Genomic DNA, 27,887 nt, shown 5'->3' with positions numbered 1-27,887 from the left:
GGGATGACACTCGATTGGGAAAACCCCTGATCGTGCGTGAAAGATGCTTGGTTTGTATTGCGATTACCACGGTCGTTTCTGTCCAGGATGGGTGCTGGTATCTCTCGATAAGCTCTTGCAATACGTCTCCAAGGATGCATAGACCGTAGCCTGAACAGGCAGACCATGACTGCTCTGTCGTTTGCCATCCTGCAGAGCGAGGCGAGCAATACCACGAGCACGAGAGTATCGAAGATTATGCCACAAAAGCCGAGAAATGTCGAAGACGCGCAGTGACGACCAGAGTTGATATACTCTTCTAGATTGTCTTATTTAAACTTTGGAAACGGTAGTTTTTTGGCAGGTTTCCCTTGTGCAAGGATACCCTCTCTGTCCGGACGATCCCCATAATCTCGTGACCGAGGAAGGACTTTTTCGCGTGCTCTGTCGAGCCTAGCCGCATCGTCGTATCTTCCCATTCGTCTCAGTTCATCCGAAGCATGATAAGCATAGGTGCGGTATGCTTGCTTTGATATGATGAACCTCAATTCACGCAGTGGGTGGTCAGGGTTTGCTAGAGCTTTTTGGACGTCGACCTTGAGAACGAGCAGATAGAGTTTCGCCGACATCGCGGTTCATCTTGAAAGTTTCCCAGGGTGTGAAGGCCAGATTGTGGGGTCAACGATGCCTCGGCTTATGCTTCAAGCAATCGCTATCATGAACAACGAGAGTGACAGAATTGCTGAGAAAGAAGGTCTGGTTATAGCGTTCAGGTATTGTCTCGCGCCGCCGATATTTGCTTCGGCTCTGCAAACGTGCAGGGAGGTTGATCATCGAGCCAGACGGCTGAGCGGTATACCCAATCTGTTAGGGCCCCGCAGCAGAGGCCTGCCCGCAATACCCGCTACCCCACAACCATGATCCGATGATGCATGTCAAAACATGTCCTCTCGAGGCCTTGAATTCCTTTCTGTATCTTCTTTTGTGATCTGCATTCGAAACCATGGCAGCCATACGCATAGCACCATCCAGAGCAGTAAGAGCGCTCAATCTCTTACGTGCAGTGGGCACACACGGTCCAGGATGCCCATGCCACAGCAACCCAGGACACCATCACAACCCTCTGAGCATCTCCCAAGGACGACGCGCTCTTGCCACGCCTGTCGATTACTCGCAACAGAAGGAGTATGCCTTCGAGATGGCAGCATCGAGCATTCGCTTTGGGCCCGGTTGCACCAAGGAGGTTGGCATGGACTTCAAGAACATGGGAGCCAAGAAGGTCATGATCGTGACTGATGGCACCGTCTTACACTTGACTGCCATGAAGCAAGTCCAAGAAGGTTTGGACAGGGAAGGCATCAAGTACGAGATATACAGCAAGTGTCGTGTCGAGCCCAAGGACCATTCGTAAGTCTTGTCGCATGAGGTTGAGTAGAGGAAGACTTGGTTACTGACCTGCATGTAGCATCAAGGAAGCAATCGCATTCGCCAAACCTTACGCTCCGGACGCCTTCCTCGCTGTTGGTGGTGGCTCAGTGATCGACACAGCGAAGCTCATGAACCTATACACCTCGTTCCCTGAAGCCGACTTCCTAGACTTCGTCAATGCCCCACTCGGAAAAGGACTACCCATTCAGGGCAAGCTGAAGCCGCTTGTCGCGGTACCCACAACAGCAGGAACTGGTTCAGAGACGACGGGTACTGCCATCTTCGATCTAGTATCGAAGAAGGCAAAGACGGGCATTGCACATCGCAACCTGAAGCCGACCCTTGGTATATGTGATCCTCTCAACACCCGTACTATGCCTTCTGCCGTGCATGCTTCAAGTGGTCTGGACGTTCTTTGTCACTCTCTGGAGTCCTGGACAGCCATCCCCTACCACGAGCGTGTACCAAGACCTCGCAACCCAATCGAGCGACCAGCATACCAGGGTGCCAACCCCATCTCAGACATCTTCAGCTTACAGGCATTGAGAGACACTGTCAAGTACTTGCCTAGAGCAGTCAAGGATCCGGACGATCACGAAGCACAGAGCAAGATGCTGTTGGCAGCAACTCTGGCAGGTGTTGGTTTCGGTAATGCAGGTGTTCATCTATGCCACGGCATGAGCTACCCTGTCAGTGGTCAAAATCCAGGCTACAAGCACAATGGTTACGAGGTCGACCATCCGATCATTCCTCACGGTGTCAGCGTTGCTGTCACCGCACCCGCTGTGTTCAAGTTCACTGGACCAAGCAACCCAGAAAGACATCTTGCGGCAGCAGAGTGTTTTGGTGTGGACATTAGCCAAGTTAAGAAGGAAAGCGCCGGAGAAGTTTTGAGTGAGGCGCTGGCCAAATTTTTGGTAGACTTGGGTGATCAGCCTAGAGGACTGAAGGATTTGGGCTTCGGCAACAGCGACATCGACCAGCTGGTAGAAGGAACCATGCCACAGGCAAGAGTACTCATGCTGGCACCCAGCTTGGACATGCAGAACGTGGACGGGGAAAGAGCACAATTGAAGCAGCTCTTCGAGGATGCCATGGACTATTGAGATGGAGATGAAGGCAGGATGAGAAGGTCATGGAAACAGGAGGCTGGGCCGATCTGGAGCTTGGACGAAGGAAGGCGATGATGGCTTGGAGATGCTTGAACATTGATATCAACAGACTGACAGACCGATATGCGTAAGACAATGTGACTACTTGTATCATCAACTACATACCATCATCTAACACGTATCTGTGACAATCATCTGTTCGCATTAGGTGTTAGGAGGAGCAATGAGGATCAAATGGCTTGGCGGCCCGGAGGTTGCGCCAAGACGCGGCGAGCGCCTCAGATGGCACAGCTGCTCGGGTGGCAGGAGTAAACGACGGACGTGGAAGCTCACTTCTCCTGGCAAACATTCAACTCCGCCTTCTTTCTCGTTGTTCATCTGATTAAGGACTTGTGTACTCCTTGTCGTAATTCTGCTTTGCTATCTGTTTTCTTAATTTGATACCCCTCGACAAAGCGCATCACACCTCGCTCGAACCCATCCCTCATGGCTGTGAGTCCGCATTTTGCGCCTCTTGTGTTTGCTACTCCATCCATGCTGATGCTGGTCTAGCAACCACCTACTCAACCGCGCTCATACAGCCAGGCTTACGTCCCGAACGGCACTTCCGCTCAAGCATCCGGCCCCGTCCCCGGAGCGACGCCACTCCTCCCTAACCAAGGTCGCGTGGTCCAGGCTGGCGGCGCCAGAGTCCTGTGTATCGCCGATGTGCGAGGTGAGCAGACCGCGCACTTGAACGAGAAGAAAGCGACGCTGAACGTGTGGGCCAGGCAACCTTAGATCCTTGAATGAACTCGCACGCACCGCAAGAGCCGACTACATCATCCACACCGGTGACTTTGGTTTCTATGACAATACCTCCCTCGATCGCATCGCTGAGAAGTGAGCTGCCTCGCTCAACCTCTCCCACACATCGACTAACCGCAGTCAGGACTCTCAAGCATGTTGCGCAATACTCACCCCTCCTCAACGATGGTGTCAAGAATGACATTGCCCGCGCCCCCGCCCAATCCTCGATCAAGGAGCGCTTCCAGCGCGAGAACCTGCCTCTTTCAGAACTCCCGCAATTCCTGAACGGCACCTACACACTCGAGAAGCCTGTCTACACAGTTTGGGGTGCATGTGAAGACGTCTCGGTCTTGGAGAAGCTGCGCTCAGGAGAATACAAGATCAACAACCTGTTCGTCATCGATGAGTCGCACGCTCGCCTGCTCGACATTGGCGGTGTCAAGCTGCGCTTGTTGGGTCTTGGAGGTGCCGTTGTTATGCACAAGCTGTTCGACAACGGCGAAGGTCGTACCACAATCGCTGGAGGACAGGGAACAATGTGGACTACGCTCCTGCAGATTGGCGAGCTCATCGACACGGCAAACCGTGTCTATGACCCCACCGAGACCCGTGTTTTCGTCACCCACGCATCGCCTGCTCGTGAAGGTCTGCTAAACCAGCTGGCCGTGGCCCTCAAGGCTGACTTCTCCATTTCGGCTGGCTTGCACTTCCGTTACGGCAGCTCCTACAACGAATTCAGTGTCAACCCTACTCTGGATCACTACCGCGGCAAGTTGGCAGCTTCCAAGGCCTCTTTCAACGACGTCTGGGAGACTGTCAAGAGCGAGGTCGAGCCTGCTGTTTCCGAGAACGAGTCGCAACAGCGCCTGCTCAGCAACGCCCTTGAGCTGGTTTCGAAGATGCCCTCTGTCGCAAACGGCGGCAACCCCTTCGGTGGCGGCTACACTGGTCCCCAGGGTGGTGTTGTCGATGAGAGCGCCTTCAAGAACATGTGGAACTTCAACTTGGCCGATGCCGCCTTTGGCTGGCTGCTGCTCGACATTGATCAGGGCAGAATTGGCACCGAGATGAAGGCTCAAGGTTTCAACTTTTCACACCGCGCCGGAAAGCCCGCTCAGCGCCCTGCACAGCCCGCTCAAGCAGCTCAGGCTACTCAACAACCTGCCGCCCCAGCCACCGCACCGGCACCCACTCCTAGCAATGCCCCTACTCCTTCCGGCCCTGTCGCTCCCGCATCGGCTCCCGCTCCCGGAAACGCACCTTCGCGTGGTCCTGGACCTCACCAGACCGCTAGACCCCCCGTCGCTACTCCTCAACAAGTGCCATCTCCTGCGCCTACTAAGCCCGTTGCAACTCCTCAGCCTCCGGCCTCAACGAACGGCACCCCCGCACCTGCAAAGGCTGAAGAGAAGGCTTCTGTCACACCCGCCACTGACAGCACTCCCAAGGCCCAAGAGCCTCCCAAGAGCCAGTCAATCTTCATTCCTCCCATCAACGGCACGGATGACGAGGCTGATGTGCGCCAAATCTTCAGCGAGGAAGATCAGAAGAAGATCGTCAAGCTGGAGAGAACTAGCAAGGGCTTCTGGATCGCACACTTCAACTCGCCTGAAGAGATGCAAGAGATCTTGAAGCGCAGCCCTGCATCAGACAGCAAGTACTCAACACTGAGAATCAGTGAGTTCAAGCAACGCCCGTCGCGTGGTGGTTTCCAGGCCGGCACCTGGGGCAGCTCACGCACAGCATCAGGCCAGCAGAGCGGATACCGTAGTGGGCAATCCGACAGCGAAGGTGCCCGCAGTGGACGTGGCGGTCGTGGAGGACGTGGCCGTGGCGGTTTGGAGCGTGGTGGCCGTGGAGGCAGAGGCGGTGCTGGCCGTGGACCTTCATCGGGCGCAGCTCCCGGTGGTGGTGAGACTCAGACGTGAACGAAGAAAACGATAACATGAAGTACGTGCGGCGAACACAGCTGTTTCACACAATTGGATGCTACTCAAGGAAGCGCATTCAGGAACAGAAGCCGCGTCGCAGACAGAGGTGCATAGAAGAAGAAACGAGAATCGATCACTTGACGAACCAACATGGAGTAAAAGCATGAGGCGGGTTTTGGAATGAGAGGCTGGAAGCCCTGCTAGCTACATGAGACGTTATACAGACGAAGTAACATGTAATACTACAATCAGAGCTACCCCCTGCTACTCAAAGTGTTGTCCACAGTTGATGTGCGCACGAGATGCGGAGGAATGGACTGAGGCTGGTACAAATGTGGCTGAGCTTGGCAGCGCGTCATCAGACGTTCGGACGCGGGAAGCAAATGCGGAGGCGGCCAGAGCGCGCGATGCATCAAGGCACCACCTTGATCTGTTTCTGTTCTGTTTCGACACGGACATCGTGGTAGCGCGGTTGTCCATTTCTGCCTTATCTATCTACTGTTACTCTGCGTGTGTCATATTCAAACATCTGCGCTCGTCAAATTACGTCCGAAGACTGTCGCCGACTTCTCACGTCCCAGCCACCCGAGCTCGACACACGACCTTGCCATAACCTTGTATACAAGAGACAAATCGCCATACCTTCGGAAGTCGAGAAAGAGTTTGGAAAATGAGATTCACACGGCCATGGCTCGCAGTGGCGGGTCTGAGCCTGCTGTCTGCCTCAGCATCTGCTGAATCACAGCAATCAGCCTTTGGAATCGAGACAACAGCACCTGATGGCTTCACCCACAAGCATGAAGCAGGAAGATGTGCCATTCGTGGACATTGTGGCAAGCAAGGCTTCTTCGGCTCTGATCTGCCATGCCCCGATAACGGTCTGGCTGAAGAGCCCACTGCCAGCACACGCAAGACTCTCATGGCTATCTGTGGTGATAAGTGGGCTGAAGGCCCGGTGTGTTGCACAGACGAGCAACTGGGCGCCCTCAGCTCCAACCTCAAGCGCGCTGAATCCATCATTGGCGCTTGTCCCGCTTGCAAGGACAACTTCTTCAACCTCTTCTGTACTTTCACCTGCTCTCCCGACCAATCTCTGTTCGTCAACGTCACCAGCACTGCTCCCAAGGGCGACAAACTGCTGGTGACCGAACTTGATCAGCTCGTCTCCGAAGACTATGGAGGCGCCTTCTACAACAGCTGCAAGGACGTCAAGTTTGGAGCCACTGGAGGAAAGGCTATGGACCTGATTGGTGGTGGTGCAAAGAACTACACCCAGTTCCTAAAGTTCCTAGGTGACAAAAAGCCTTTTGGCAGTCCCTTTCAAATCAACTTCCCTATTCCCAGCGAGGCCGACTTTCCTGGTATGGAGCCTGGATCCGACAAGGCACATCCTTGCAACAGCACTGATGAGAGATACAAGTGCGCTTGCGTAGACTGCGCTGCTTCGTGCCCTGAGCTGCCTTCAGTCAAGGAAGCACACGAGTGCAAGGTCGGTGTGTTGCCGTGCCTGTCTTTCGCTGTCATCATCGTCTACTCTGTCTTCCTGTTCCTCCTGATCCTGGCTGTCTCTGGCCACGTTGCTTATGCTAAGCACACCAAGAGCCGCAATGAACGTTTGAGATTGTTGCAGGATGCTTCTCCTAGCGATGATGAAGACGAAGGTGACATTGTACACCAGGCTGGCCTCCTCGAAAAGCCTACCAGAAATTACCCTCTCAACACAGTCTGTGACAGAATCTTCTCCCGTCTCGGTCGAACTGCTGCCACATTCCCTGCTATCACAATCAGCTCTTCGGTCATCATAGTAGCTTTGCTTAGCCTAGGCTGGATGCGCTTCGCCCTCGAGACCGATCCTGTCAAGTTGTGGGTCTCTCCTGACTCTGAAGCTGCAAAGGAGAAGGCCTTCTTCGACCAGTCCTTTGGCCCTTTCTTCAGAGCCGAGCAAGTCTTCCTGGTCAATGACACTCAGCTTACAGGTCCTGGTCCCGTTCTCTCTTACGACACACTCAACTGGTGGTTCGATGTCGAAAATCGCATTCGCAGAATGAAGTCTATCGATGGTGGTTACACGCTCGATGACGTCTGCTACAAGCCAACCGGCGATGCTTGTGTGGTCCAATCTCTGACCGGTTATTTCGGTGGTGACTTTGACGCTCTTGATCCCGACTTGTGGGCCGAGGATCTCGAGGCTTGTGCTGACACTCCCGTCAACTGTCTACCTGATTTCCAGCAACCGCTCAACCCTCGTTACCTCTTTGGTGGCTACAATGGCAGTGTTATCAACTCTACCGCTATCGTGGTCACTTGGGCTGTTACCAACCACGCCGAGGATACTTTCGAGCTCGAGAGAGCTATGGACTGGGAAGAGAGTCTCAAGGGACTCCTGCTCACCGTTCAGGAAGAAGCTGCCGAACACGGCCTCCGTCTCTCTTTCAACACTGAGATCAGTTTGGAACAAGAGCTCAACAAGTCAACCAACACTGACGCCAAGATCGTTGTTGTCAGCTATCTGATCATGTTTTTGTATGCATCCATCGCTTTGGGTGCCACTACTTTGACTGTCAGAGATGTGCTCAACAATCCTGCAAATGCTCTCGTTCAGTCCAAGTTCATGCTTGGTGTCGTCGGTATCCTGATTGTGCTCATGTCTGTCTCGGCCTCCGTTGGTCTCTTCGCTGCTGCTGGTGTCAAGGCGACTCTGATCATCGCTGAGGTCATTCCATTCTTGGTTCTTGCAGTTGGTGTGGACAACATCTTCCTTATCGTCCACGAGTTTGAGCGTGTCAACATCAGCCATGCCGACGAGCCGATTAGCGAAAGGATTGCAAAAGCCCTTGGCCGTATGGGTCCCAGTATTCTTCTGTCTGCGACCACGGAAACCGTTGCATTCGCTCTTGGTGCTGCTGTCGGTATGCCCGCCGTCCGCAACTTCGCTGCTTACGCAGCTGGAGCAGTTTTCATCAACGCCATCTTGCAAGTCACTATGTTCATATCGGTTCTGGCTCTTAATCAAAAGCGTGTCGAGGCCGGTCGCGCAGACTGCTTCCCCTTCGTCAAGGTCAAGGGTGCTGACTCCAACTCTATGGCTATCGCTGGTATGCCTGGTTTGGCAGGTATTGAGGAGGAGGGTACACTTCAACGCTTCATTCGCAAGACTTATGCCCCTGCTCTGCTCGGAAAGAAGACTAAGACTGCTGTCATCACCATCTTTCTTGGTTTCTTCACCATTGGTCTTGCCCTCCTGCCTGGTGTCGAGCTTGGACTCGACCAACGCATTGCAATCCCTTCCGACTCATACCTGATCAAGTACTTCGACGATCTATACGACTACTTTGAGGCTGGACCACCAGTCTACTTCGTCACCAAGGACCTCAACGCAACTGCCCGTCAGCACCAGCAGCAGATTTGTGGTCGCTTCTCTACTTGCGAGGAGTTCTCTCTGGCCAATATCCTCGAGCAAGAGCGTAAGCGACCAGAGATCAGTTACATCTCTGACTCGACTGCCAGCTGGATTGATGACTTCTTGTTCTGGCTCAACCCTTCACTCGAAGAGTGCTGTGTTGATGGATCCCAAACCTGTTTCGAGAACCGCAACCCTCCATGGAACGTCACCCTTCACGGTATGCCCGAAGGCCAGGAGTTTGTCTCATATCTCGAACGTTGGCTCGAGTCGCCTACCACTAGTGAATGTCCCTTGGCTGGCAAAGCCGCGTATGGTAATGCTCTCGTTGTTGACAACAGCAGTCTGAGCATTCCAGCCTCGCACTTCCGTACATCACACACGCCAATGCATAGTCAGAGTGACTTCATCGCGGCTTACAAGTCCGCTCGCCGCATTGCGAATGACATTACAGCTCGCACCGGTGTCGAAGTCTTCCCTTACAGCAAGTTTTACATCTTCTTCGACCAGTATGTCTCGATTGTACGCCTCTCTGGTGCTCTTATCGGGGGCGCTCTGGGTTTCATTCTGGTGTTGAGCAGTGTTCTCCTCGGATCTCTGGCGACCGGTCTTGTTGTGACCGTGACTGTCGGTATGACTGTCGTTGACATCATTGGCACCATCTCACTGGCTGGCGTCTCGCTCAATGCTGTCTCCCTTGTCAACCTTATCATCTGTGTTGGTATCTCGGTTGAGTTCTGCGCTCACATCGCCCGTGCATTTTCAGTACCCTCGCCATCGCTCCTTGAACGCTGCCACAGCTTCCGTGGCAAGGATGCTCGTGCTTGGGCTGCGCTGGTCAACGTGGGTGCTTCGGTCTTCTCAGGTATCACTGTCACCAAGCTTCTTGGTGTCTTTGTGCTCGCCTTCACTCGCAGCAAGATCTTCGAGATCTACTACTTCCGAGTCTGGTTGGCACTTGTCATCTGGGCTGCTCTGCACGCGTTGGTCTTCTTGCCGGTTGCTTTGAGCTTCTTCGGCGGTGTTGGTAAGTTTCCCCGAATTCGGGTAGTTACAGGACCATGACTAACATTCCCCATTGTAGGCTACGCAGATCCCGATGCAGATGGCGGTCTTGAGCAAGATCTTGCCAGCAGACGTTACCGCGCTATGATGCCGGATGAGGAGTACTACTCAGACGAGTACTAGGGCTTGGATGAGATTGTAGTATTATAACATGCGATATAGCATAGTGGCGTTCTTGTTTTCCTCTATGTATCATGAAATCACTTTCGTTCAATTACCTCTGTTTGTTCTATGTGACTGGTTCTTGTCTGTCCTCAGAGCCAACATCATCGTTGTGCAGTTTTGGTCGGCCGATCCCTTTGTGCATATATCCAAGCCCGCTGGTTGAATATTCTAAATCGGTCGATCAGACTCTTGAGACCACAGCACGATCCTAGTACACCAATACTGTAAGAACCAACCGACCTCATATTCTCCACTCACCATGTCTGCGTGCTAGAGCTGCCACCCCTCTTTCCTAGCCATACATCTCAAGACAATCTGGACCCAGGGTCACACTGACAGCAACAAGTCTTGGCATACATACATCCACTCTCGTATAGCCATGATAGAGAGATAAGTATCTGGATCAATTACCAGTATATCCCAAAGTTCCTTGCTTTCGAAACGAGATGCCCCTGCTCGTGCCTTTTAAAAACCATATCACTACTAATACTGCCCACTCAGCCACATCCCTTGCGCCATGTCAAACCGCGCCACAAAAATGTTCTCCATGAACTTGTTTTTAGCGCCATGGCTGCCGCGGGACTGTGCAGTGACGTATGACGCGTCCTTTGATCGCCGAGGCCTCCACCACCCCTAAAACACGCTGGTATACACTCGATTCTGTTTCGCCTGTTCCTTTGCTCCTGAAGCGTTTATTCTATATCTTGCACACCTGTGATATCAACTTGTTCGAAGAGTGATATACTCGAGATTCGAATTTCAGAAGATCTGAGAGAGTGGACCTGTAAAGAGTGAGTCGTTTGCTTCCTCCAAACGATACGCTGTCATTCGTCGTCACTGCTCTTCACGGTGACTACCAACAATCACTAACGCCTTGCAGCTTCCATCTCACCACCGAGCATCAAACCAACCGCACCACCTTCGACTACCTCCACCTCAAACAACCCAAACGACCCTAACCGCCAATATGCCCAAACAAGTCCTCAACACCTCGACCTCCACCGCCCTCTCCACTCCCACCTCCTCATCCTCCTCGGCCACTTCCTCCGGCTCCTCGTCCGCAGCAATCAAACGCATCACCCCCGGTGTCAAACTCCCCTGTTGGTGCGGAGACGACTGTTCCTGCTGTATCATTCCTTGCACGGTGATGTAGGGAGCCCAACCTGCAAGCGAACACCATCCTTCTATCCGCACATCTGGCAGTCGTCTGAGGGAGTGGAAGCGAGATCAGGAGAGGATGAGGAAAGTGTGGATAAAGCATTTCCACGCTCATGGTAAACCTGGGTGTGTGAAAGAGCGTCACGGAAATAAACTTGAGATAGAGGAAAAGAAGCAAAGGGTGAAGAAGAGAGTGAAGCGTGTGTGGAGGAAGGTGCAAAGGCCTTGGAAGGAAGTTTTTGGGAGGAGGGAGAGTTGGGTTGGGACGTTTTACCTATATTGACTCGTTGATACTACGAAGTCAAGGTACGGAGAACTTGCTTTAGGTTTGTGGAGTTGGGTTGCGATAAGGAGGTTATGGTGTTCTTTACTTGGTTTAGGGGAGTCTTTTGCTTAAGAGACCTATATTGGAGTTGAGGAGGGACTTTTCCTATGCGGCAGTGCGAAATTAATCATTTCTTAACATGCCTTGTTTCATTGAGTTGCATTTCCGCCTCTATCCCTCAGAAAACCTCACCACTCGATCGGGTACGTAAAGCTGTCGAAGAGTATTGGCATTTGCTTGTCTGCTAAGATAAAGGTATATCGACAATGGAACAAGCTTGAAGAAAGGCTAGGTACAGTAAAGCAATAGCAATGATAAAAAAACAGTTCAAACAACATCAACAGGAGACTGACTTCAAACACATCCGTTAATGGTAAGTGGGGTGCATGGTCCTTCGTCCGAACCGATCCCATGGGAACTTCTTCTAAACGTTCTTCCAAGTCATGCCCGGTCTTTCCACGCCTGGTGTTTTGACGGCATTGGAGTCTCCGAAGGGATTGTCCTCATCATCTTCTTCGTATTCGTTCTCGCTTTCGTCGCTTTCCTCTGCCTTGGCTTTGCCAAAGTCGGGTTTAGCGGGCATAGCGAGGTTGGTGGGTCGAGGTGGCTTGGGCGGTGCTGCTCCCTCTCCATCGATCTTGAGTCCAGCAAGCTGCGATTCAGCACCAGTAGCGTGAGAGCCATGCTCTGGCATGTGCTCCCAAGCATCACTGTCGCTGTCATCGTCCAGTGATCTGTCCATGATCTCGTAGCTTGTAAGTGCTTTGACCAGTTCGTCGTTTGCGGACAACAGACTTCCAATCCACTCATCACTTTCCACCAATTGAATATACCTCAGCACGTTTCTTCTGAGAATCTTGCAAGTCTCGAAACGGTTCAAGACTTCAGGATTCTCGGAGACGCGCTCGTTCTCGCGGTTGACGAGTAAGAGAGCGTTGGAGAGGTTATTAGAGGCGATGGAGGCCTGAGCAATACTTTGAATCATGTTCGGCTTTTCCTTTTCGAAATTGAATTTCGTAGTGGTGGTGCCGGATTTGTCCTTCTTCCTTGTGGATGCCTTGACGGCATCGCGAATAGAGTAGTGGGGTGTAGGAGTGAGTGAGACTGGGCGAGAGGTCGAGGCCGAAGCGTTGACTGCAGAGCTCGATCGAGAGTGACCGCGAGAGTGTCCACCAGAAGGTGCAGGAGGAGGAGTCGGCGAAGGATCCTCATGGGCGTCGTCTTCCGTCTCGCGAAGGACCTTGGATTGCGCCTGAGTATGGCGAGGACGAGGCTTTTGGGGCAGTTGTTTGTAGAGTGTGGCGATGTTGTGAAGGCCAGGGGTGTCTTTGTAGGCAACAGCCCATTGACGGTAGAGCACGTTACACTTGTTGCGCACATCGAGGTCGACCATGTCATCCCTGACCATAAGTCGGAGACGCTCAAGCAAAGGCTCATCGGCGAAAGTCTTCTGAAAGCGGTTTCCAGCGTTTTGAATCAGACCATCCAGGATGTTGAGAGCACGAATTTGACGGTGGGCGTTGCCATACTTGCTACTTCGAGTCAGCCAACCAGTCCACTGAGTGCACGACTTGGGTCGAGTTCAGTGAACTTACAGCTTCTTGCGAATAGCTCTGGCAGCTTCGGTAGGCCCGGAAGATTGGATGCGGATGACTTCAACCAAGTCGATGATTCCGCTGAGATCGTCTTCTTCATACTGCTCGCTGGTCATGCGGTCAATTTGTACCGACACGGCCGAGTATGGCTTTCTCTGTTGAGCAACCCATTGTCTTAGTATTGACTTTAGATCACGCAACCGGCAGACAGGACAAGATAATGAGTAACGTGATAGACGACATGGGAGGGCGGTGTATTTTGGAGGTGGACGAGCAGGAGGCCCAAGAGCTCTGCACCTTGCAGCTCTCTTGAGCTCTTTCTTTTGTCGACGCTTCTCGTGAATAGCTTCACACTCTTGCTTCCACTCCTCCACCTCCGAAGGATTGCAAGGGCCATATGGGCATGGGTAGGCCATGCACCAGGTAAAGAACTCCATGGTAGGTGAGGTGTGATCTTGTGTGGGGAAAGGGGACTGGAGGGAACATGGGAAGTGATGGGGAGAGACTCGTTGTAAATAGGAAAGGAACATCGAAAGTGTGACATACCGATGAGCTTCCCAACATGGTGGTGGTTCACCAAAGTATGCACCGGTAGAGGTAGTGACACGGATATCGACAGAGGTGCAGCTAAACCAACAAGATTGCGTCACGCAGAGCCTGTGTGCTGTGGTAAGGACTGAGTGAGCGAGGGAAAATGGGGGATCCGTAATTGTAGATCGCTCTGAGCCGTCTAACCCTAAGGTGTTTCAACGTGCCTAGCTGTCAAGGAAACAAGCATCCGTCAGCCTTTTTCAACCATGGTTTCACATGCAAGAGCGGTATGATGGATCTGAGGCTTGTAAAGAACCACGGTATCAACCTTGCGGCGCAAAGATGACCCAATAGCGTGCTGCTCGATGCCATGTCGGAAGCGCGACTCACCAAAAGGAATAGAAGGCACTCGAGATGTCCCTAGCACGACAGAAGAATAACCACAGAAATTGAGAGATCAGCCCGTGTTGTCAGAGATGGCGTTCGGTCGTGTGGTTTCGACTGGGATTAGCTGGACGCAGGACCGCAGAGTGAGGAGCCGATAAGCAGGAACAGTCGGCTCGATCTTCTTTCTTTGTTCCTGTTCACCGATTGCGCTTACGCGAGGCAGGAGCGATTCTGTCAGTTACACAAGATTTTCGGTCTGGAGTGAAGGTTGGAGACTGTCAGCAAGAGCTCTCTCACACAGCAGTTACAGAAAGATAAAGACGTTTTGTTGTTGGCCAGCTCGTGATTGGGAACGTTGTCGGTGAGCACAGCCGTCACCTCCATCATGGATGCCCCACCATGTGGTCGATGCTTCGACTCCGGCCCGCTGCAGCCCGATTGCGGAGGTTAATCCCGGGCGCTGCTTCCTTCTTGGACCTCACCTCGCACAACATCCAACCGCTGCTATTAATACCGGTACCTGGTCTCGATCTAATACACCAAAGTCACTTGTTCCATCGCACGGGGCAGACTGGCGCCCTCGCCAGCCAAGTATTTCCAGCACAACCGACGTCGCGTCGAAAGGCAACTGACCAACATTCTGCATGAACGTTCATTGCTCACGGTATATGCCTCATGCTTGAGTCTACAGAACTGGCAACTGCATGAAACCGACTGTCAAATCTCGCCTTCTCTGCAACTTGCAAGTATTGACCCTTCCTCACACATGGGCTTGTGAAACAACATCCACCTGCATACCCGTTTCCCACGTTTTTTGTCCGAGATCTACAGATGGCTGGTCTCACAGAGGCTTCACATCCGCAGAGGTATGGACGACATGTGTCGTTTGCTCAAACCTTTGTTGGAAGCATGGCTGACATTTGTTCCGATCCTGCAGTGCATGGCTCGAGGAGCTTGCAGATGTCGATATGACATGGGACAGCATATCGCTGCCGAGTACTCCTCCTCAACCGACCTTGAACACAGCTGCATTATCTTCTTCAACAGAAGGTGTTGTACCACCCTTACATGGCTTCTCGAAGGCCATTCTCGGCTCTGATTTGTTCTCTCCAACAAACGATGAATCCTTCGATGACACTGCAGACTTTGAAACCTTCCTTCGCGAGACGGAAGGCATTGGTTCTTCTAACACAGCATCGACTTTGACCTTGGCATCAATGTCGACTGCGCCCGAGACTCGTCCAGAATCTTCCTCATCTGATACATCCGCTCACCGAACGCCAAAGCGAATCATCCGCGGCATTTTCCCTCCAGCCTTGAAATCAAATTCGCCAATTCCAGGTCTCACATCCTCGATCTGCCTGCGCACGCTCTTCTGTCTTGGAGAAGCCTTGAACGTAGGTTGTCAAGCCGCTCGTGATAACCAGGACATACTCCTCGAATTCTACTGCCGAGTCATGTCATCTCATCGCGAAGACACCACTCAATACTTCGTGCTTGCTGATCTCACTAATGACAATCCACCTTTTGTCAATGCTACTTTTGCGTCTTAGAAGGGCGTGCCGCTGTTTGATGATGATGCAAGAGTCTTCCTCGATGGTAAAGACCACGGTGGTAAGTTGTGCAGATGTTTGGGGAAGATGGCAAGACGTGGAAGTAAGTGGGTGTTCGAATTGGTGAGCATCTGGCAAGCCACTCTTGATGATGTCGACTACGTTGCCAGTATTATCACCTGAAGTGGCAGATTGTTTGCTAGTCGTTCATGTTTTGCCTCTGCTTTACGGAAATTTTTGTTGCTTTCTTGGTAATTTTGCTCGGAGGATTACCACTCGAATTTGGCTGCTCATTTTGCTCGGATCTCAAGGTTGCTGTTCAGAAGATCAGATCGTTACAAGTATCAGAAAGATCGGACCCTTCGCTTGTCTTCATTCTCTCCTTTTCACTTCGGCCCTCCAGGCGCAAAAGACAGTCACGTGCGTGGCTCGATGTGCATCCAGTCCAAAGACATGTGCAACAATGTTTTCAGTTCATCGAAGGTATTCCGTACCGTCATGCAGCTTGTGCCCAACATACTTCCTCATCGCGATTGAGGAGCCAGGACGCAGACACGAGCACATATTGGCTCTGATGAGATCCTATTCTTCCTTACATGCTGTCGTATGGCTTGCAGGTTCAGGATGTCTACTCATGAGCTTGAGACAACGGTCTTGCTCGCGTCTTGTAGTTTCACTCTCACTTATCAAAAGTCTGGCCAATCATCTCCATGCCTTTCACTCACTTTCACTCACTCACTGAGGCTATACTAGCGAACAAGTCAACAATACTACCACTTCGGTAGGATGGCATAGTGGCTTGAGTGCCAACATCGTCGCCGCCACCTTCGAAGATACTGGGTTCGAGCCCGTGCAAGGCAAGTCGTTTCTTTCTTCTTCACATTCACTCTCTCCCCCACCTTTATTCACTTTCCTCCACCAAAGCCATAACAGAATCAAACCCCGTTGAGGGGTATGTTCATCATGTGTCGAGCGGCCTAGCAAACCAATCTTCACGTGAGTTTGTTTCCATCCACAATAAAGTAAAGTCCCTTGCAAGACTTTGTTCCCTCTCCTCGGATTTGCTATCTGACACTCATGGGAGGTTTGTTTCAAGCAAACATATACCGCCCTCTGTGCTGTTTGTTGCGCTCTCTCCTGGGGGTTCCTACCCCGGTCCACATAGAGGGTTTTGTTTTTGCTCTTTTTGGGTGTTGTGAACTGTTTGACATTAAGAGTATCTTCGTTTTCACTTCCTTCACCCTGCCTGGTCTTTGACATTGACATGACAGGAGAGCTTACGGTATGTGAGAAGGCTTTCTCTGGATACGCCTTTTTCCCAAACACTTTCCTGCATTTCTATAGCCTTCCCATCGCGCTCTGTCACCGCGAGAGCAGATTGAGAGCGCTGGTCCAAGCCGGTATATAAACTAACCTCAGCACTTAGATCAACACTAACATTGTCCGCTGCAACCATTGTAGACGCCACTAAGGCACAAGACCAAAGCACACATCGAGGAGTGCATGCTCCCCTGCTTTGCTCTTTCCCGCACGGTAGCAAAGGCGCCTAAGTACGGCAACGGCTTCTATGACCGTGCCTCATTTTGATTCATTCTCTAGTCTACTTGCTTGTATCGAGATACCTTGCGTAAACGCAAAGGGTCGAGCTATGGGATTGTATCAAGCTTAGGGAGATGTAATGTTTGCTTTCGTAAGTTTGCTACCACTCTTCCCCGTTACAACCACTGCAAACGTCCGGTACCGAGGCATAAAGCAAAAGTACACATTAAAGAGTGCATGAACCTATAATATAGTTAGATAGCACTAAGACACGCAAGCACGACAACGATGTTCGTGATCGCTCTCGGGCAAGCTCTATTCTCCTATCTGCTTGCCTGTCTCTCTAGTATTGCGGGGCCACAACGAGTCAAACGGTGGTTTAGCATCAGGATCAGGGAGGCAGAGATCCAATGTACTGTATCACAAGTTTGATCGCCTTTTACAATTGCGAAAAAGATGGACCACATGTAAATTGAACGAGTATATAATCTCACTCTAGCACTCAAACTGCCGCTAATATTGTCCGCTGCAACCACTGCAAACGTCCGGTCCTCAGGCACAAGGCCAAAGCCCACACTTGGAAGTGTCTGTTCTCTTCATAGTCTCGACTCCAAGCGGACACCCAAGTACGACAACGGCGTCAATGACCGTCTTAAACGAGGCGTGTCCTCTAATCCTCTTGACTACTGTGTTCAAGGTATTGCGTGGACGCATCGAGTTGAGCGGTATTTCAAAACCAGGCTTAGGGAAATGGAGAAGTGAGCTTTTCTTGCGAGACATCGATTCACTATTGATTCATGTTGCAGAATCAGCAGTGACGGACAACAACAGGCTATGGTCGGTGTGTCAGGTATGGAGTTTCTCCTAGCACAGATGTTTTAGAATGATGAGTTTCGTGAGCTGCTGCTAGCCACTACATACATCAGGGCTTGGATGAAAGATATCGTTCTCGACAGCAGCTTTACTATGCCCAGCTTGTTGCTTGGAAATGACTATCTGCGACCAAACAACTTTTGCTTGCTGTCTTGCAGCCGGGCAGTCTTTCCAATTTCTCTGTTTGTGTTTCCTAGAGTGAGCCGCAATCAAAAGGTGCTCATCGACCGGAATTTGATTCAACTGACGAGCCAACACAAGTTCCACAATTTGTTGCTTCGTTGATATGTATGGAAGTAGCTACATTGCACTTCAACAACTATTTCCTCGTCCAAGAGATCATACCTGTCAGCTACGTGGTTCCTAACGATCCTGTACTCGTACTCCCGATGAACACTACCAACACAGCAGCAAAACTATGTTCAGCATCAGTACAAACCTTGTCCCTATCGTCGGAGGAAGTCGACTTACGCAGCCGTACTCGAAAGATCTCAGCCGCTCTTGCCGAAGTCAACAAAGCAAGCGCGATTGAGAACGGAAAAGATAAGCCCAGCGCTGCGAAGATGCGTGCCAGGAGCGAATGGATGAAGTAGAGAATGACGATTGCCAATGAGGGAACGAGAGATGAGGTTATGACTGATATGGTGCGGGAAGCGGTTGTGTAGCTATCGTCTGACCACTCGACCATGCCGGGTTCTTCTTGGCCCAGAAGGGGAGCCTAGCGCCGGTGGAAACTCTCAGATTAGCGGAAAGGAACTGCTGGGGAGTTTTGTCAGGATACCTTTGATGTGAAGCCTTTTCGAAGGAACCAAGGAATCAGTGACTCAGCTGTCCAGGTTGTGAGATGGTCGTTTTGACGTTTGGAGAGTGCTACTAAGTCGGAGGCTCGCTCATCGGTCCATGGGAGGTCTTCCAAGCCATTTAGAAAGTTGTTGCCTTCATTTTTGTCTGCCAGCCAGCGATTCAAGACACTGATGTTAACAACATCTTCAGAAATTGTAGAAGGGTACGCATACATAGTCAAGATCCGAGACAACATCTCAATGTCCCCAGAGACGGCATCGAGGACAGTGCAAGCTTGACCTGTGGTCGAGGAAAATGGCGCGGAGTAGTAGTGTGTCGATGCATGATACACCACAACAGTGATCTGCGCCACAGCCGAACGATAGGTCTTGATAGCAAGGGCAAGATCATCGTCGGGGATATTCCTGGTCAACACCACCACTTCGACCAGAGTGTTCAAAGACTGCTGAGTGGACTTGATCTTTAGCCCCAGTCTTCGAGGCCGTACGCCATTGTCAACACCAATGCCAGTACTGATTTTGGTTGCTGTGTCGAGTAGGTTGGCTAGACTGGTCGCGGCAAGAACCAGTCCCACTACATCCGCCATCGTCAGGCCGGTGACTCTTTCGAATATTCGGGTTTCTTGGGAGAACAGAGATTTAGGAGATGGGATCTCTTCGCCTTATCATCCCGAGCTGATGCCATTCGGCCTGGAAGCGGGGATGTGGTTGTGGCTTGCGTTTCATGCAAGTTTTTGTTAGTCTTTCAAGAGAACCCACCAGGAAGCCCATGGAGGCAACACCCAGCATAGCGCAGAGCCGTCCTGAGGATGAAAGACTCCGTAAGCGAATAATACAGCAAGGCGCAGGAGAACAAAATAAGATGGAAGTATTAGTATTATCGACTGGTCCCGCCTACTCAGGAACGTAAAATAGCCAGGGATGTTTACCCAATTCACCCGCCCTTTGTCTCTCCCTAGGATCCGACGCCAACATCTTCCTCAAGAAATCGCAGAACAGTTCCAACTCATCGATAGGTAACATACCCTGTGCATCACCCGCGAAACTCTGTCCCACCATCGTCTCCAGAGAAACAGGGAAACCATGACCATTCACACATTGATGCTCGAATTCCTTTCCGAGCGCAGCGTTGTCCAAAACAACATTAGGGATGGGTCCAAAAGTGGAGACCAGCAAAGCTATCCGGTCTTGTTCTGCGGTCACACCTGGACCAGGTCGGCCGACGAATGGCAAATCTCCAGTGATAAATTGGAAGAGCAAACAACCAAGACTGAAAATATCGACACTGGGATCCCAAGGTGCTTCGAGCGTGACTTCTGGTGCGCGTAGATATTCAGATTGGATATTGTCTGTGAGATGCTGATCTACAAAACAAGCGATTCCTAGATCGTTGAGGCGGAATTGCATATTCGGGTCATTGAAGCCAGGTCCTGAAGAATGCGTGCGCACAAGGTCATCGATTTCCTGAGGCGATTGTCCTTGGTCGTCTTTGAGGATGTTCGAGGGTTGGAGGTCGGTGTGGATGACGCCGCACTCGCTATGGAGGAAGTCCAATGCTTCGAGCATTTGCTTTGCAATATTTCGGACTGTCGGGGGAGGTATGCGCATGATGTGTCCTGTGGTGGCTTTTTCTGCGATGCTGTCGCCTAGCAAAGGCATCACCATTGCAACGTGCTTGCCGGTGGGTCCTTCGAGTTCGAAGTGGTTCTTCAGGTATGTGACATGGTTTCGGCCGGGATGTGTGGATTGGTGGGAGACAGCGCTGACTCTTTGCATCACCTCCAATTCGAATATTTGATGGCCGCCATTATAAAAGTCGCTGTTCAGGATCTTGAGAGCTGCATGTTCACCGTTCCTGTGGCTTATCAGTAGTATCCTAGAGTTGGCTACGAGGAAAACTGACGTGCTGTCTATGACCAGCCAAACGGAGGCATATCTACCAGCGCCTAGATGAGTTTCAACTCTGTATCGGTCATAGAAGACCTGGCCGATCTCGACTTTGAGGAACTTGTCATTGTCGTTCTCCGTCAAGGCTCTCTTCAGTAGCGAACGGAATCCCATGGTAAGTGTGGTGTGTGTGGTTGAAGCGCAATGATGGAGTTGGAGGAAGCAAAGTCGCGAAAGCAGAGGACCGAGGACACAAAGAAATCATGAGGTCAAATAGGTAAACTAACAAAGCCTCCCACATACCTGTTTAGTATGGTGCAAACGTTCAACCATCGGTGAAGTCATGTGCTAAAGTTAACATGATCTCGATGATTTGTGGGCAACGAGAAACCTTAAGTCGCTGGCAAGTCTTCGCCCTCGCTCTTGAGATAGCGGTCTATCGTGTCGTACTCTGTCCAGCTGCGTTGGACAGCCAGGACCACTGTGTAGTACATACACATGACACCTGACTTCAAATCGATTCCGTTGTGTCAAGGCAAGGAGATCAACAGGCACGAATAATGTTTGAACGTTTCTGCAGATCGACGGGCCAAAGATGGAGACAAATCCGGGCGCCAACGCGAAAACCGGTGATGTCAGCCAAGTGTCACAAGCATGCGCGACTCAGTGTTTGCCTTGAGACACTTTGAGAGCTTCGTGAACTGGCTCATCAACGTTGATACCAGACGGATCAATCTTATCACATACAGAAGAAATGCCGCCGCAACCAGTATACGTTTCTCCCAACCCGGAGACTACCAAGCGTGGTCCCTTCACCGAATTCTTCCTCGAAAGAAACTGCCCTCAGGATGCTGATCCCCAGTACAAGCACCTATTCGACACTCATCAGAATCTCATGAGGATGTTGATCAATGATTCTGCTATGGATGCAAACCGAGAGCAGACCTTCTCTACACCTGCGAACAGCAAGAACAAGGTCTACTTCATGTAAGATTGGCTCATTGCTGGCAGTCTGTTCGATGTGCTGACAGATTTGACCAGGTGGGACTTTGTCACCCGTACCTTCCAGATGCTCGTAGCAACTGTCGACCCGAGAAGCCCTGGTGGTGAGGCTTTCATGGTATGTTCTGGATACTCAATCCCGTACGCAATGCTGACTCGAGACTAGGACATTCAAATGAGATCAATGCTGGCTCAACAGCTGATCCTCGACACGACTGGCAGACTGGAATCCATGAACCAGTCAGTCGGCTACAACCATGATGCTGGCATCAATTTTAGTGAAGAGATCAAGGCAGAGGCTAGGAAGCTGGACGAGTAGAGATGGACTCTCGAGACGTGATGGCCTGTATATAATGATCATGATGAAATCGTCGTGGAGATAGTTTTGAATGAATAAGGAGATATGGATGACCAAGGAGACTTTGTCTGAATTCTAGAGTTTTAGTTGAGCAGTAACATGGTCGTTTCATGAGATGAAGCAGTCGGCGAGTCGGAGCTTGCGATGAAATGTGCAAGACCCTCAAAGCTTGGGCCTCCTGAGCGACAAAAAATTACGGACCGGCCAGTGGCAGCGCTTTTCTCTCGACATCCTCTGCCAAAGGCGTATCTCTGTGCCTTTGTTGTTTGTTGCTTTTTTCTTTACCTCTTAATACTACATACATATTCATCATGGATGAGCAGCAGTTTGTCGGACTCCTCGAGAGTCTGATGCAGCGTAAGTTTATGACTTCCTCGAGCCACTTCTTATGGAGCCTGACCAACTACGACAGCCGACACCGAGCGTGTCAAGTCTGCAACTGCCACCTTGAACAAGACATACTACGGCAACCCTGCCTCTCTCACAGCCCTGCTCCACATTCTGGTCTCGCACCAGAGCCCCAACCTCCGTCAACTCGCCGCTATCGAGTCCCGCAAGCTCGTCAAGAAGCACTGGCTCGACCTACCCAACGACCAGAAGCCCCAGATTCGTGAGCAGCTCTTGCAGTCCACCCTCAGCGAGGAGCAATCGCTTGCCCGTCACTCAAAGGCCCGCGTCATTGCCTCGATCGCTCAGATCGATCTCGCCGATGGTCAATGGTCCGACCTTCCCGATTTCCTCCAGAATGCCTCGACCAGCCAGACCGCCAGCCACCGTGAAGTCGGTGTCTACATCATCTACACTCTCCTCGAGACCATGCCCGACATGTTCCAGGAGAACATGGGCGCTATGCTCCAGCTCTTCACAAAGACCATCCAGGATCCCGAGAACGCAGAGGTCAGAATCAACACCATGCTTGCTCTCTCCGAGATCTGCATGGTTCTCGACACCGACGAGGACCCTCAGTCGCTCAAGGCTTTCCAAGACACCATCCCTTACATGGTCCGCGTTCTGCAGCAGGCTGTCGACGACGGCGAGGAGGACCGTGCCATGCAGGCCTTCGAGGTCTTCAACAAGCTTCTCAGCTACGAGTCGGCTTTCTTGAACGCTCACTTCGGCGACCTCATGCAATTCATGATGCAACTCTCGGCCAACACCAACGTTGACGACGATTCGCGTTCCCAGGCTCTCTCTTTCCTTATGCAGGCTGTCAGATACCGCAAGCTCAAGGTCCAGGGTCTGCGCATTGGTGAGCAGCTCACAACCACCTCCCTCCAGATTGTCACCGAGCTCGGCGAGCTTTCCGCCGAGGACGAGGATATCACCCCTGCCCGCTCCGCTCTTGGTCTGCTCGATATCCTTTCCGAGAACCTCCCTCCCAGCCAGGTCGCCGTTCCTCTTCTCCGTGCCATCGGTCCCTTTGTCCAGAACCCTAATGCCGACTACCGCCGCGCTGGTATCCTCGCTTTGGGTATGTGCGTCGAGGGTGCTCCCGACTTCATCAGCACTCAGCTCTCCGAGATTCTCCCCATGGTCCTCCACTTGCTCGAGGATCCCGAGGTCCGCGTCCGTTCGGCTGCCCTGAACGGTGTCGCCAGACTTGCTGACGATCTTGCCGAGGAGATGGGCAAGGAGCACGCCCGTCTGATCCCTGCTCTCGTCAAGAACTTCGATCTCGCTATGCAGCAGCTGAACGGCCCCGCTGGTGACGAGAACCTTGCTATCATCAAGCAGAGCTGTATGGCCATCGACTCAATGATTGAGGGTCTCGACAAGGAGGACGCTTCCAAGTACGTCGGTGAGCTGATCCCCAGACTCAGCCCTCTGTTCCAGCACCCCGATGTCAAGGTCCAGATCTCGGCCATCGGTGCCACTGGTTCCATCGCTTCTGCCAGCGACTCGGCTTTCATGCCTTACTTCGAGAACACCATGCAGACTCTTGGTCAGTTCGTCTCTCTCAAGGACTCCGAGGACGAGCTCGAGCTCCGTGGCGTTGTCTGCGACTCCCTCGGCAAGATCGCCTCTGCTGTTGGCGCCGATGCCTTCCAGCCTTACGTTACTCCTCTTATGCAGGCTTCTGAGGAGGCTCTCCACCTCGACCACCCCAGACTTCGCGAGACCAGCTACATTCTCTGGAGCACCATGTCCAAGGTTTACGACGACAAGTTCGCCCCTTACCTCGCTGGTGTTGTCAAGGGCCTGATCGAGTGCCTCCAGCAGGACGAGAGCGAGGATGGTATCACCCTTGGCGAAGAGGCCAGAGAGCTTCTTGGCCAGGAGATCACCATCGCTGGCAAGAAGGTCAAGGTCGCAGACATGAGCGCTGACGACGATGACGACACCCATGTCGATATCGACGACGAGGACGAGGACGACTGGGATGACCTTGGTGCCGTCACTGCTGTTGCCATGGAGAAGGAGATCGCTGTCGAGGTTATCGGTGATGTCCTCACCCACACCCGCGGCCACTTCCTGCCTTACTTCCAGCAGTGCGTTGAGGCCGTTCTTGGCCTTGTCGACCACACCTTTGAGGGTGTTCGCAGATCTGCTATCGGCACTCTCTGGAGAGGTTATGCATCTCTCTGGGCCATGGCTGAGGACAACGGCATGGCCAAGTGGCAGTCTGGTCTTCCTCTCAAGGTCCAGGCCTCTGAGGACCTGATGAAGCTCGGTAGCTTGATCATGACCGCTACTCTTGCCCTCTGGCAGGACGAAGTTGACCGGTACGTATCTAACCTTTTTTCTTCCTCTGACACACATCCCTTTTCCATGATGACCACTCTTCGTTACACCCAGCTCACTTTGATGCACAAAATGTGTACTTGATGCGAACGCGATTCTGTTCCTGACTTCAATCTCTTGATTGTCCCCATCTCACACTGCTACTCCTTCCTTCGAGCCTTGAAGCAAATCACTGACATTGCTTCAATAGTGGTACCGTCACCGACATCCACCGTAATCTCGCCGCGACCCTCAAGCTCTGCGGCCCTGCCATCCTCACCGCAAACATTGGCGAAAACGCCTCTCCCCCAGTCCAGCAAATCGTCGAACTCATCCTCTCCATCCTCCAAAAGAGACACATCTGCCAACAAGACCTCGACGGCGAAGACGAGTTGGACGTCGACCTCGAGTCCTCAGAATACGATTGGTTGGTCATCGAGACCGCCATGGAAGTCATCACTTGCCTTGCTGCCGCTTTGGGCGAGAGCTTCGGCGAGCTGTGGCAGATTTTCGAGAAGCCCGTCGTCAAGTACGTCTCAGGCCAGGAGAAGTACGAGCGCAGTGCCGCTGTCGGCACCATCGCCGAGGCTGTCGGAAACATGGGTGCTTCAGTCACCCCATACACCGCTTCTTTGATGAAGATGCTGCTGAAGCGCCTGGGAGACGAGGACCCAGAAGTCCGCTCCAACGCCGCTTACGGCACTGGTCTTTTGTGCGAGAAATCCACCGACGAAGCTCAAATCACCGGACAATACAACACCATCCTCGCCAAGCTGGAGCCCTTGCTTCACCAACAGCAGGAAGCACGTCTCCTCGATAACTCCGCCGGTTGCGTCGCCCGCATGATCAAAAGACACCCTAACAACGTCCCTCTCAACGACGTCTTGCCCGTGCTCATCCAACTTCTTCCTCTCAGAGAAGACTACGAGGAGAACGAAGCCGTCTTCGAAATGATCGTTTCCCTCTACCAACAGCAGAACACTGTTATCCAGGGCTTGACCTCGTCGATCTTGCCCGTGTTGCAAAAGGTCCTCAATCCTCCTGAAGAGCAACTCAGCGACGAGACTCGCGAGAAGGTCATGCAGTTGGCACAGTACCTCCAGTCGCAATAGACAAGAGGCATCTGTAGTGGAGATCTTGAGTGGAGAAGAGAAGGAAAGAGTCTGAGAAGCTACGTTTGTTCACGCACGCACTAGAGGATACCCCCCCTGAGCCATGATTAGAGCTCTTTTTTCTTTTTTCTTTTTCGTTTCTTGTTTTTAGGTTTTGGTTTAAGCATAGCTTGCGTGATGAATACAAAAAGTACAATTCGTTGATCTCACATGGATCGATCTTTCTTGCCAAAAGTGCTCGTGCGGGATGATGTGGGATGTGGAAGGGTCTTGCGATAGTCGCTACTGCCGCAAAGTCACAAAAAGAGCAACGAACGACTACCAATCAAACAACAATCATCTGAAGATCAGAGAGCTCTTGCTTGTAAGAGCCCAAAGGGCAGGTCAAAATGGAAACTACAGATTCCAATAATCTACAAATACAAAAAAAAACATACGAATCACCTATTCTATATCAACACCAACCCATCCCTCTTATCCTACATTATCAATCCTACACTTCTCCATCTCTCTTCTTCCTCACTTTAACGGTAAAATCCCACTCCACCGCATACTCTGACTCAAGAACTCCTCATTCAACTCCTCAAGCTGTTTAGCCTGTAACCTCAACCCAGCCAACGTCCCCTCAATAGTTCTTCTGCTCTTCCCTGCCATTCCTTTCGTCCCCTCTTGCCTCTCTCCCTCCCCGCCAGTCCAAAACACATCGTCATCCTCCACAGCACCCAACCCAAACACTTCTTCATCTCTCGCATCCATCGCAGCATTAAAGTTGGCAAGCTTTTGCTGTAGAGATGTCTTTTCGGCTTTTGTGGCTTCGAGTTCAGTGGTGAGAGAGGAGATTTGTGATTGCAGTGCTGTGCGTGCGTGGAAGGTTTCGCTGCGGGAGAGCTCGAGAGCAGCTTCCAGGTGCGCGAGTTGAGATGTCAGAGCTGAGTTTGAGTAGGTTGTTGTTGCGCTCTGTGGCGGGTTTTGGTCGTTGGGTGTGGACGTTTCGGCAGGAACGTCGATGGTCAGTTTGCTGGACGTTGGAGGCTCTACTTCGGCGTCCCCGATTTGGGAGTCTAGGTGTGTAAAGTCCATGTCGTAAGATCCGTCGTCCGAGTCTGCATCTGCATTTACAGAGGTTTGTGTCGTATCTGCATTTTCGAATTGTGGTTCCTGCTCGGCTTGCGTCTCCATGGGTGTGACAAACTCTTCGAAGCGAGTTCCTTCCTCGAGAGCACCCGGTGTGGCTTCCGCCTGTTCATCCCGCTCCTCCATACTTTCACGATCATAGGTCTCGATGTTGATGACAGGACTTTGCGTCGCAGTTTTGGCGGCATCCAAACTTTGCAGTTGCTTCTTCAACGAATCCAGTTCTTCTCGCAATAAGTCAATGATCTCATCCCGCTGCCTCAGCTCGGTATGGTGAGTTTCCAGGACTTCTTCTTGCTGGCGCACAAGCTCACGATGTCTAGTCTCAAACTCCAAAACACGAGCATCATAATCAGCCCGAAGAGACTGAAGTTTGTTCTCGGCATCATGAGGGGAGGTTGGCGCGGCAGGCGCATGTTGGTGTTGACTCTGCAATTCGTCAAGCTTCTGCATCAGTTCGAACTTTTCATCCGTCGTTGTTGCCAGCTCATCTCTGAGCTCAGAAATTTGACCGTTAATGCCAGATTTGAGGAACTCAACCTCTTCGACATACATGCGCTCTGTTGCTGCGAAAGTGAGTTCTAGCTCGCGCTTCTCTTGGATCAAGGCGTCACGGAGTGCATCGGGAGATCTAGTGTCAGGCTCTCTTTGCAAACCGGCAAGCTCCCACGTGTGGGCTTCCTGGATGCTGCGAAGCTCTTCGATATGTTTGTCGTGCAGTTCCTTCTCGATCTTGGCAATCACAGCGGCATGGTTGAAGTCCTTGTTGCCGCCGTCCGAGGTCATTACGTCGATTGACTTGTGTAGGTCCTCAAGCTCAGCTGTAGAGTCCGCTAGCGTGCGTGCGAAGTCAGCAGCTTCGGCGTGCGCCTTCTCGAAGGCTGCGCGATGCTGCTCAATCTCTGCATTCTTGGTTCTGAGCGTTTCTTCGTACTCTGCATGGACGTATTGGATGTGTTGTTCCAACTCGGTTCCAGCACTTTGAGCACTCTGCAATGCGCTAATCTCGATCTGCGATTCTGCAAGAGATGCTTTGAGAG

General features: G+C 51.8%; 10 protein-coding genes across 10 annotated transcripts; 7 read left to right on the top strand and 3 right to left on the bottom strand.

Annotated features, from left to right (window-relative positions):
- Positions 1–982: 982 nt before the first annotated feature.
- Positions 983–2,513, top strand: M436DRAFT_73282 (NAD-dependent methanol dehydrogenase; the record flags this gene model as incomplete). The annotated part of the gene is made up of 2 exons (XM_013571299.1): positions 983–1,386; positions 1,445–2,513. The coding sequence occupies 2 exons, from the start codon at positions 983–985 to the stop codon at positions 2,511–2,513; spliced, it is 1,473 nt and encodes a 490-aa protein (XP_013426753.1).
- A 558-nt stretch (positions 2,514–3,071) lies between these two features.
- Positions 3,072–4,417, top strand: M436DRAFT_23904 (uncharacterized protein; the record flags this gene model as incomplete). Its single annotated transcript, XM_013571040.1, has 3 exons — positions 3,072–3,234; positions 3,290–3,401; positions 3,451–4,417. Coding segments are annotated over 3 exons (1,242 nt in total), but the record flags the coding sequence as incomplete, so codon positions are not given.
- A 1,492-nt stretch (positions 4,418–5,909) lies between these two features.
- M436DRAFT_64318 (NCR1, Niemann-pick type C) lies at positions 5,910–9,827 on the top strand (the record flags this gene model as incomplete). The annotated part of the gene is made up of 2 exons (XM_013571226.1): positions 5,910–9,666; positions 9,724–9,827. The coding sequence occupies 2 exons, from the start codon at positions 5,910–5,912 to the stop codon at positions 9,825–9,827; spliced, it is 3,861 nt and encodes a 1,286-aa protein (XP_013426680.1).
- Positions 9,828–11,776: 1,949 nt separating this feature from the next.
- Positions 11,777–13,102, bottom strand: M436DRAFT_20898 (uncharacterized protein; the record flags this gene model as incomplete). Its single annotated transcript, XM_013571038.2, has 2 exons — positions 11,777–12,884; positions 12,948–13,102. Coding segments are annotated over 2 exons (1,263 nt in total), but the record flags the coding sequence as incomplete, so codon positions are not given.
- A 1,731-nt stretch (positions 13,103–14,833) lies between these two features.
- M436DRAFT_48268 (uncharacterized protein) lies at positions 14,834–15,418 on the top strand (the record flags this gene model as incomplete). The annotated part of the gene is made up of 1 exon (XM_013571104.1): positions 14,834–15,418. The coding sequence occupies one exon, from the start codon at positions 14,834–14,836 to the stop codon at positions 15,416–15,418; it is 585 nt and encodes a 194-aa protein (XP_013426558.1).
- Positions 15,419–17,096: 1,678 nt separating this feature from the next.
- Positions 17,097–17,894, top strand: M436DRAFT_64315 (uncharacterized protein; the record flags this gene model as incomplete). The annotated part of the gene is made up of 5 exons (XM_013571225.1): positions 17,097–17,108; positions 17,216–17,369; positions 17,457–17,715; positions 17,764–17,798; positions 17,884–17,894. 5 exons carry the CDS (start codon positions 17,097–17,099, stop codon positions 17,892–17,894), a joined length of 471 nt encoding a protein of 156 aa, XP_013426679.1.
- A 288-nt stretch (positions 17,895–18,182) lies between these two features.
- On the bottom strand, positions 18,183–18,848 carry M436DRAFT_48793 (uncharacterized protein; the record flags this gene model as incomplete). The annotated part of the gene is made up of 2 exons (XM_013571187.1): positions 18,183–18,548; positions 18,612–18,848. The coding sequence occupies 2 exons, from the start codon at positions 18,846–18,848 to the stop codon at positions 18,183–18,185; spliced, it is 603 nt and encodes a 200-aa protein (XP_013426641.1).
- A 679-nt stretch (positions 18,849–19,527) lies between these two features.
- Positions 19,528–20,694, bottom strand: M436DRAFT_82412 (kinase-like protein; the record flags this gene model as incomplete). Its single annotated transcript, XM_013571298.1, has 2 exons — positions 19,528–20,488; positions 20,537–20,694. The coding sequence occupies 2 exons, from the start codon at positions 20,692–20,694 to the stop codon at positions 19,528–19,530; spliced, it is 1,119 nt and encodes a 372-aa protein (XP_013426752.1).
- Positions 20,695–21,274: 580 nt separating this feature from the next.
- On the top strand, positions 21,275–21,841 carry M436DRAFT_73276 (uncharacterized protein; the record flags this gene model as incomplete). The annotated part of the gene is made up of 3 exons (XM_013571297.1): positions 21,275–21,507; positions 21,562–21,640; positions 21,689–21,841. 3 exons carry the CDS (start codon positions 21,275–21,277, stop codon positions 21,839–21,841), a joined length of 465 nt encoding a protein of 154 aa, XP_013426751.1.
- A 350-nt stretch (positions 21,842–22,191) lies between these two features.
- M436DRAFT_64312 (ARM repeat-containing protein) lies at positions 22,192–25,713 on the top strand (the record flags this gene model as incomplete). Its single annotated transcript, XM_013571224.1, has 3 exons — positions 22,192–22,237; positions 22,293–24,603; positions 24,813–25,713. The coding sequence occupies 3 exons, from the start codon at positions 22,192–22,194 to the stop codon at positions 25,711–25,713; spliced, it is 3,258 nt and encodes a 1,085-aa protein (XP_013426678.1).
- Positions 25,714–27,887: the final 2,174 nt, after the last annotated feature.

This window comes from Aureobasidium namibiae (genome assembly GCF_000721765.1).
Source record: "Aureobasidium namibiae CBS 147.97 unplaced genomic scaffold scaffold_10, whole genome shotgun sequence".
Classification (NCBI taxonomy): Eukaryota; Fungi; Ascomycota; class Dothideomycetes; order Dothideales; family Saccotheciaceae; genus Aureobasidium; species Aureobasidium namibiae.
Note: the sequence above shows the minus strand (reverse complement) of the source record. Positions and strands in the feature narration are given on the sequence as shown.